Raw genomic sequence first — 9834 nt, 5'->3', positions numbered from 1 at the left:
GGAGGAAGCTATGGAGAATGGTAGAGAAGGAGGCTGCACTCACAAGCTCAGAATTTCCTAAGTAGAAGGCACAAAATCTGACCTAAAAGTGTGTGTCATGCCCTTATATAGCCTCATTAAATTTTAAACACACTGTATTAGCACTAAATGCTACGCTTAACAATTTAATCCCAAACTAAGGATTCTGAACCTACTCATTTTTCTAAGATTTATCATATTTTTATTTTATTTTTCGCAGCACTTTTTCGGTACGCGCTTTTCCATAGCCAGTATCAGTTCTGGCACCAGTTCTCATTATTTTGACTTGAAACTTGAAATAAAAGTCCTATATATTATTCTAGGAATATTCATGCACTTATTGTAATTTTTTGGGATACTTCATCGGTACGCATTTATACCGAGTGGCAGAACCGGTATCTGCACTTTTCGTCCGAAAAACGATTTTCAGCATTATTAATTACTTACCATAATTAATTAAGTCTCATAATAATTATTAGGGTCAATTATGGAATTAGTTCCTAATTTCACATAATTAATTAATTAACTTTCTTAATTAACGGCGCGGGTTCTTACAGGTTACATGCATGAATGATGAGATCCACACCCGAAAGAGAGGGATTTCAAAGGCTGTGCAGGTATGAGACTGCACAGTGTGGGATAACTTATAAGAATTAATTGGTACTACCAATACTAACAAGATGCATCTACTTTTCGATAACCCGGAACGGAAGAACTCCATAGCTAAGCGTGCTTGACTTGGAGCAATTCTGGGATGAGTGACCTCCTGGGAAGTTTCCCGGAAAGTGTGAGAGTGAGGAAAAAGCACACTGAAAAGTCTCGTGTTAGTATGTGGAGATAGTCATTGATTCTTGAAGCGGTCGGGCGTTACAAAAAATGTTCACAAAAACCAATCAAACTTCATTAAGAGATCCAAATTGCTGACTTTTTTGCTTTTTCCATAACTCAGAAGGATAAATTTTCAAAAAAAGAAAACATTTCATCAAAGTTTAGATTGCACGTAACTAGAATCTCATTCAAAAAAGAGGCAATAGAAAATTTGGAAGAGATGGAGAGTTGAAAAGGGGGCAAGAGAGTAGCGAAATTTGATGGGGAAGTGAAAAGCAAGAGTAGTAGCAGCGAAGGAATTTAGTGTTAAAAAGAGATGTGTTTGTCAAATGAGAAGAGGGAAGATTACACTTGAAATGAGTCAAAAAAAATTAGGTTAGAGGAAGGGTAAAAGTCTAGGTGGAGGGTAAGAAAAATTTAAAAAATAATAAAATATTATTTTATTAAAAAATACAAATATGGTCTTGAGACTAAGAGGCCCTACATTTTAAAATAGGATTGTATTGTTTTAAAAAGGGTTGACCAAATTAGACCAAAATAAAGTCAAGTTGTAGGCTCTTAACAAGTCACCTGTCTCATTTATATTCTTATTTAAATCAAACATTTGTTTTTCTTTCATTCTCTGTTGAGATATTTTTTTGGTTTGATTTAAGGTATATTTTGGTTCTTGTGATTGTGTTTTAAGTAAACTTTAGTCTCTACAATATATATATTTTTTATATAATTTTATAAATTTATATAATTAATGTTTTGGTTACTTAGAATTGATACCTTAATAGCTAAAAATAGAAGAATTTCTTCATAAAAATAAAGATAATTTTTATTATAAACAAAAAATGATAAGGATTAGAATTCGAATAACTAAAAAATATAGAGAGTAATATACAAAGATAGGAACTTAAATCTAAATAAAAAAAATTTAAAGACTAAAACGTATAGAAAAATATTTTCATAACTTAAACTTAATGAAAACCGCATGAAAGTGAAATTTACTTTAAACCAAATAGTTTTTAAGAAGTACTAGTAATACTAACCTTAATTCCAAGAACTGATTTTTTTTTAATTAAAAAACTCATTTGTGAGAAATGAGGCCATGATAGCCAATATTTTTAACGTATTGCTAAACTGTGTATTGAGCAAACCCTTAAACATAAAAACTTCAAAATTTTGGCCCTTAAATAATTTTTTCAAATTTACAAAAAAAAATAAAAATAATAATAATAATAATAATTTTTTCAAAGGAATGCAATCCAATTATTTCAAGTGAAGTATTTAGATTCTTATGGGATGTATATTCTACATTAGTATGTATCCTAAAATTTAATTGCTCTTACATTGCAAGTTATAGATATCCAGGCATAGAACTGGCGAGTGGCAACAAAACTCTGATGAATTATTTTAGTCCTTCTTCAAGTTCTTTACAATTTGTTCTGTGCATGACAGGGTGTACTGTAGAAGTTCACATTTTGTATTCTTGCCATTATCTGAGAAGAGGGTGAGCCATTTATTTCAAACTTCCTCTTACTTTATTTTTTTGGGATTTGGATCTTTCTCGTGTAGAAAAGTAGTCATGTTATTTGATCACAACCATTCATTTAAAAATCATACACTTTTCTCTCTCTTATCTCATCATTAATGAGCAACTGTGATCAAATAACATGACCACATTACGATTTTGAGATCCAAATCCATTTTCAAGTTATTGCCTCTATCTGTTATCCTAGGCTAAACTTGAATCAACCCCTTTGCAGCTGGCCAAAACAAAATAAAGTTTAACAAAAGGAAAAGAAGACAAATTTGCACGTTGTTCAAAACATGAAAGTAGCCACAGTTGCACGTCAAGTTGGTTACTTGATTTCCTACAAGAATATATTGGAGAATCTCAGGAACGAAGTCAAGCTTCTGCAAAACAAAGGAAAGAGGGTGGAAGAAAATCTTACTTGGGATTCTGAAGAATTCCAGACTCAAACTAGCTGGTTGAAAAGAGTTGATGAGATTGTTAAACAGACAAATGCATTCTCGAATTACTATGAAGGCAAAGGTGCTTGCACAAATTTTCTATGGCGTTATCGGGTTGGTAAAGAAGCAAGAAAGATTATACTGAAAATTTCACAACTACATGAATTGGGAAAGTTTGAACAATCTGTGAAACCTCCCAGATCAAGATCAAGGAAAGATACTATAAATGATATTATGGAAGCCCTGAAGGACCCTCTTATCCAAACAGTTGGAGTATGGGGGTTGGGTGGTGAAGGTACAACCTCATTAGCCAAACATGTTGGAGATCAAGCAAAAGAACATGACTTGTTTGATTCAGTGGTTATGATGACTGTAACTGAGAAGCCAAACATAGAAAAAATTCAAGAAGATATTGCAGATGCATTGGGTTTGCAATTTCAAGGGGAAATGAATGTGGAAAGGAGAAACATATTGCGGAGGAGAATAAAGAAAGAGAAAAGAGTTCTTGTCATAGTTGATGATATATGGGGAGAATTGAATCCTCAAGAATTTGATTTGGAGGAATATGGAGTTCCTTTGGGTGATGAACACGAGGGACGCAAATTATTACTAGCATCAGGAAATTTGGGTTTTATAAAAAACACGAGGGGTGCTCTTAAGGTGTTCCAAATAGAAGAGTTACTAGAAGATGAGGCTCTAAGCTTGTTTGTAAAGACGGTGGTTGGAGGTGTTGATCAAGACTTTGAGGCTAGTTCCTTAGTAACTGAAATAGTAAAAAGTTGTGCAGGTTCAGCTCCTTCAATTTTTGCTGTAGCTAAGGCATTGAGAAATAAAGACCTGGGTGTTTGGATGGATGCCTCAAAGAAACTGAAGGATAATGTTCCGCCAATAAAACTATGTTACAATAGTTTAGAAAGTGAAGAACTCAAATCTCTGTTCTTGCTTCTTACTATTCGAGGAAGAAAGCTTATTCACAAGTCTAGCATATATATAGACATGTGGTCAGGGTTATTCAAAAACCTTGATTCATCAGAGACTGCAAGAAATAAGCGTGATTCCTTGATTAGTGAACTTAACGCTTGCGGTCTTGTGGTTCAAGATAAAATGGAATGGGTTAAAGTAGATGACTTGATATGGGAAAGTGCTTATTTAATAGCTCAAAGGGAACTAAAAGTTACAATGATTTCTAAAGAATGGCCACCGGAAGATTGGCTGAAAAGTTCACGCTTTTGCAGCATGATTGTTGCGAGTGGTTTGCATATTCCTGAAAAGTTGCAGTGTCCAGAGTTGCAAGAGATGTTACTAAGTACAGACAATTCCTCAATGCAAATTCCAAATTCCTTTTTTGAGGAGACTAAACATCTGAAAGTTTTAGATGTTGTTGACTTCGATTGTTCAAAGTTGCCAGATAGTTTTGGTTTGTTAAAGAAACTTCAAGCATTATCCATGTACAAATGCAAATTGGGAGATATAACTAGAGTTGGTGAGCTCTCGAATCTTCGAATGCTTGGCCTCCTTGAATGTAGAATCCAACAATTGCCAAGACAAATCGGACAGCTCCGAAAGTTGCTATTCTTGGATTTGAGAGATACATATCTGCAAGTGATTCCACCCAATGTTCTGTCAAACTTGACTAGCTTAGAAGAATTATATTTGAGAAACTCCTTTCATAATTGGGAGGTGGAAAGATCCATCAATGCGAGCTTGAAAGAGCTAACAGACTTGCCTCGCTTGACATATATAGAAGACTTGTATGTTCCTGATGTTACGGCATGGCCAGTGGAGTTGTTCTTTGAAAAACTAAGATCCTACACGATTTTTATTGGGGATAAGTGGGGCCCGACCCATGATGGTGATCATGGATTAAAGTCACTAAAACTCAAGCTTGATAGAAGGTTTCAATCGGAGGATGGAATAAAAAAGATGTTGAAAAATGTTGATGTGTTGTACTTAGATGAATTGAATGGTGTCCATAATGTTCTCAGTGATTTGGAAAGTGACGGGTTTCCCCATCTGCAGTCTCTCTTTATACAAGACAATGATGAAATCAAATACATAGCCATGAATTCAAGTCATCCTCTTGATGCTTTCCCCAACTTGGAGTCATTGTCTCTCAACAATCTAAGCAATTTGGAGCATATTTGCCATGGTCCTCTAACTGAGAAATCTTTATTCAAAATAAGAGTCATCAAAGTACACAAGTGCGATGGGATGACATGTCTCTTCTCAAATTCAATGATAAAAAGCCTTCCTCATCTTTCTGATTTAGAAGTTTCAGAGTGCAAACTCATGGAGGCAATTGTGGTTGTAGAAGGTGCAGATCCAGGATTACGTCATCCTCACATAGAGTTTCCTGAATTACGCTCTCTGACCTTACGAGGACTCCCTGCATTATTCAGTTTCTTTTTTCAGAAAGAAGAGTCTTCTTACAGTGCTAAACCTATACTTTTCAATGAGAAGGTATTCACATATTTCAAATCCATTTGTAGAATTAAAGCATTAAAGATGACTAATATCCATTTGTAGTGTTTTTTTTCCTTCCTTGCTGCAAAAGGAAGATCCTTGATCTTAGAATAGCTAATTCCAAAACAAGAAGATATTTGTATCAAATGACAAATAATTCTCTGAAAGTTGTGGAATATAATTTGCTAGTTATGTTTGTTCATTAACGTAGTACTATATTATTGTGTGTATGCAGGTTTCTTTTCCTAATATGGATACAATGATGATTTTCGGGGCAATTAAATTGAAGAAAATATGGGATAAGGACTATGTTGTTCCAAATTCTTTTTGGAAGTTAAAGGACGTAAGCATCGCGGATTGTGAGGAATTGACATTAATTTTTCCTGCTCCTCTTTCAAGAAATCTTCATAATTTGAAGACGTTGACGGTCAGGAATTGCAGCTCATTGTGGAGAATTTTTGACTTTGCCACTGATGTTGACAGACAATGGATGAGGTTTCAATTGATTGGCTTAAATTTAGTTCAGCTACCAAAGTTGTATACTGTATGTGATAGTATATATGCAATAGAATTTCCTAGAATGGAGAAAGTGCATCTTGAAGACATACTCGACTTTAAGGGATTTTCCTATGGAAGTATTGCATGCCCATCCTTGGAGAATGTGGTTGTGAACCACTGCCCCGAAATATGGAAGTTTCGTTTGGGACTCATAGAAAAGACACAGTTGAAGTCAGTGATGTTAGATTATCAATTGCAAGATAACATTGATACCAATACCAAGGTTGCCTATCTTTTTGAATTTGCGGTTAGTTCTATTTCTCTCTCTCTCAAGAAAACATAACAACATATATAAATATTAAGGGAAAAATATTTTTCCTATAACTTTGTGTCATCTTAGATCCTAATCATTGATTTCAGTCAATTAACGGTTAGGATTTATTGGATTTTATTACGAATTACTAATTAATTAATAAGTTTGACTCAATAAATCCTAACCCTTGATTGACGAAAATCAATATTTAGGATCTAAAATAACACAAAGTTATGTCCTTTGAAAGTACAAATATTCTTCTCAAATATCAAATGCTACGCAACAACTTACGAATAAAAAGATAGAAAAGTTTGTGGAATTTCATTAACTTTTATTATTAATATTCGAAAATCCACAATATATTTGAATGACACAAATAATTGTTATGTTATAAATATATCTTCCAGGGTGATGGATGTTTATAGTCTTGGATGTTATGTTTGAATAATATTCACTATGAGTTGTATGAAATTATTAAACAAAAATTCAAAAATTACACAGGATGACTTATCAATGACTGCAGAGTATAGTATTGTTAGTGATGAGCAGTTTATGAAGGTATGGAACAATCTTCTACCTTCGCAGTTCACCAACCTGATAAAATTTCACATATCACATATCACCCACGAAGACCTGAAAAATTTTCTCGATAGTTTGACGGAGAGTTCAAAGCTGCTTGAATATCTCACCATTGAACACTGTCACGCAATAAAATATTTGTTTTCGGTTCCGATTCTCTGGATAGCGCCGATAAAGGAATTAAAGATAGAATCATGTTATTCTTTACTGCAAGTGTTTCTGGTTACAGCGTTCTCAAAGGAATTTAAGTTCCCAGCGAGCAAGGTGGTGCTCAAGGACCTCCCACGTTTGATGGAGTTCCATACTAAAAGAGACTTTGCATTAGAATTATCAGCCTTGAAAAGTTTGATGATAGAAGATTGTCCAGAGTTGAATGAATTCAAAATTGGGTTTGCAACTATGTATGAAGATTCAATAACTGACGGCAAGTCTTTTTCCCAACTTAATGAACTCAGCTTGGTTAGTTGCCACAAAATTGTTTGTGTCATCTCATCTAACACATTACAAGAGTTAGGGAATTTGAAGAAACTCATTGTGAGTCATTGTACCTCATTGAAAACGGTTTTCAAGATTCAAAGGGAAATACCTCATTCTATGCTCTTGCAGCATCTAAGTGAATTGACTTTAATTGATTTACCCAATTTAGTTAACATCATCAACAAGGAAAGTAGTACCAACCTCTATCAAAACCTTATATTCCTAAGGGTTAAGCAATGCAACTCTCTCAATTGGCTAGCAATATCTCTTATGCTAAAAGAAATGGAAATTTCTGATTGTGAGGCTTTGCAAAAAATTATCATCATGGATAAAGGAGATGAAACGAGAGGGAAATCCTTTCCTGAGTTGAAGTATGTTTCTCTTGAAAATCTAACAAAGCTCTCAACATTTTTTCCACCTACATCTGAATTTCCATCCTTGGAAACATTAAAAGTATCAAATTGTCCTGCGTTGAAGACTTTTGTTGGAGAGTCCCATAAGCTGAAAGATGGCCTAACTACTTCAAGCTGCTTCTTCCCAACTTCTGTAAGTTTCATTTAAAATTCATTTTCAGCTATCTATATGTGTTTTATGGATCAATAGACCTTCTTCACCTTTGATATGACCTTATGGTCTAATCTCACTTTTGTACCAAAGGAAAAGCTTTGACATCCTGGTTATTGCTATGTAATTTAATTTATTCTTTATATAAATGATGGAACTGAATTATCTATATAATGCCACAATTATCATACTCTGCAACACAATTAACTATCACTAATACAATTTGATAGGTATTATAGTTCATGTTATACTTCCTACTTAGTTAGTTGTATAGCCATCTAGCTTGCATCCATTGAACTTACCTTTCGTTCCATGCAGTTGTCATTGGACAAATTGAAGGTACTTCATGTGATAAATCAGGTTGATGTTGAGAATCTCTGGCACTGTAGTTGTCCTTCCAATTCATTCTGTAATTTGGAAAACCTGACTTTGAGTGACAACAATAAATTATTGAAGGTCATATCCTCAAGCATGATCATAAGATACAACAACCTGAAATTGCTGACTGTGAACAGATGTGAATTACTGAAGGAGATTTTTAACCTTAAAGATGACAAACTAGATCATGATATCACAGAAATGCTTCCTCAGCTAAGGGAATTAGCATTGAGTAACCTAAGCGGTTTGACACGTGTCTGGAACAAGGAACCCCAAGTTCCATTCTTCCTAAACTTGGTATCACTTCACATTGTCCATTGTGGTAACCTTAAAAGTCTATTCTCACTCTCTGCTGCTAAAAATCTTGTGCAACTCAAATTACTCAAGTTGTATAATTGTGAGAAAATAGATGAGGTAATATCTGCCGATGAAGATGAAAGAGTGTCGGTCATTTTTCCTGAAGTAGAATGCCTCATACTCAAGGATCTTCCAAACTTAGCAAGTTTTTGTCTGCGTAATGGAACTATTCACTGGCCTAAATTACATACAGTGAGAGTAAGTAATATACCATGTATGGGGACATTTTATGGAGGTCTTATCAACACACCATTGCTGAGAACAATTTATATAACATTTATTAAGAAATGTTGGCATGGAAGTTTGAATGAGACCATATCATACTTGTACAGAATGCAGGTATGCAAACTTTAATTTTTTTATAAAGAAATTGAAAACTTATGATAGTTAGTGATACAACATATCTATTGAACATATATTCTGAATTTAAATTATTAGATGACGCAATAGTTTTCTTTTGACATTATATTAACATTTTTAAATTTAAAAAAATAAAAGTCCTGCTTAATCTTTAGAATTTAGTACTATTCTTTTTGTTCACTTTCTAGCCTTTTGGGATTATGAAAAGTTTTTCATGTCATTGACTGTTGTGAAGGACATTAAAATCAAGTTAAAATTATAAAATTGACGGAATAATAAAGAGCAAAAATTCAAAATGGTTCACCCATGCGTTGGTGCTACTTGTGTAAGCAAAAACAAAATTACAATAAACGCATGGAAGTATTGTTGATTGAATGTTCTGTTCTTTAGGTGCTTTTGTTTGTAAATCTTGTACCAAAATTTTCTTATATATTGCAATGTTTTTCTGTATGTATTGATTAAAAATCAAATGAAAAGCATCAAGTCAAGGAAGAAGGGACTCTGCCATCTTACCTGACGGAAAAAGACAGAGAATGACCAATGAACAAAATCTTATCCAGCTACTGTTATGAGGTGTTTGTTCAAGGTAGCCTCAAGTCTCTAACTTTCCAACATACAAGGGTATTTTTATTTTGCTTAATACTTTAGACATTATTTGTACTAGAAATATGCATCTTAAGCAAGAAGAATTTTTTTTAATCGCACAGTCATATGACAACCATGCTTTATGATACTGAATGTTGGATGATAAAAAGTCAACCAAAGCATAATTGTTACATTGATAAGAGTGATGTGCTAAATGAGTGGCTATACAATAAAAAGTTAAGATTATGAATGAATCTAATTAGTCAAAAAAAATAAAAAAAATTAAGTGGTTTGTATTATTGACGAAAATATGATAGATTCATGTCAAAGATGATTTGGACATGTAAGAAAAAGATTAATAGAAACCTTCGTCAGAAAAATTGATTAGATAACAAATGAATAGAATGTTAAGGAGATGATTTTACAAAAATTGTGGATAACAAACGATGATATCT

The 9834-nt window shown here is 33.6% G+C and overlaps 1 protein-coding gene across 1 annotated transcript; it reads left to right on the top strand.

Annotated features, from left to right (window-relative positions):
* The first annotated feature begins 2661 nt into the window (after nucleotides 1-2661).
* On the top strand, nucleotides 2662-9056 carry LOC133290439 (disease resistance protein At4g27190-like). Its single transcript, XM_061488516.1, has 7 exons — nucleotides 2662-5265; nucleotides 5504-6073; nucleotides 6581-6637; nucleotides 6899-7681; nucleotides 8018-8632; nucleotides 8767-8773; nucleotides 8983-9056. Exons 1-7 carry the CDS (start codon nucleotides 2662-2664, stop codon nucleotides 9054-9056), a joined length of 4710 nt encoding a protein of 1569 aa, XP_061344500.1.
* Nucleotides 9057-9834: the final 778 nt, after the last annotated feature.

This window comes from Gastrolobium bilobum, unplaced genomic scaffold (genome assembly GCF_033153095.1).
Source record: "Gastrolobium bilobum isolate Gb01-03AN ecotype WA unplaced genomic scaffold, APGP_CSIRO_Gbil_v1 utg6714, whole genome shotgun sequence".
NCBI lineage: Eukaryota > Viridiplantae > Streptophyta > Magnoliopsida > Fabales > Fabaceae > Gastrolobium > Gastrolobium bilobum.
The sequence above is the reverse complement of the archived record's forward strand: the minus strand, read 5'-3'. Positions and strand labels throughout refer to the sequence as shown.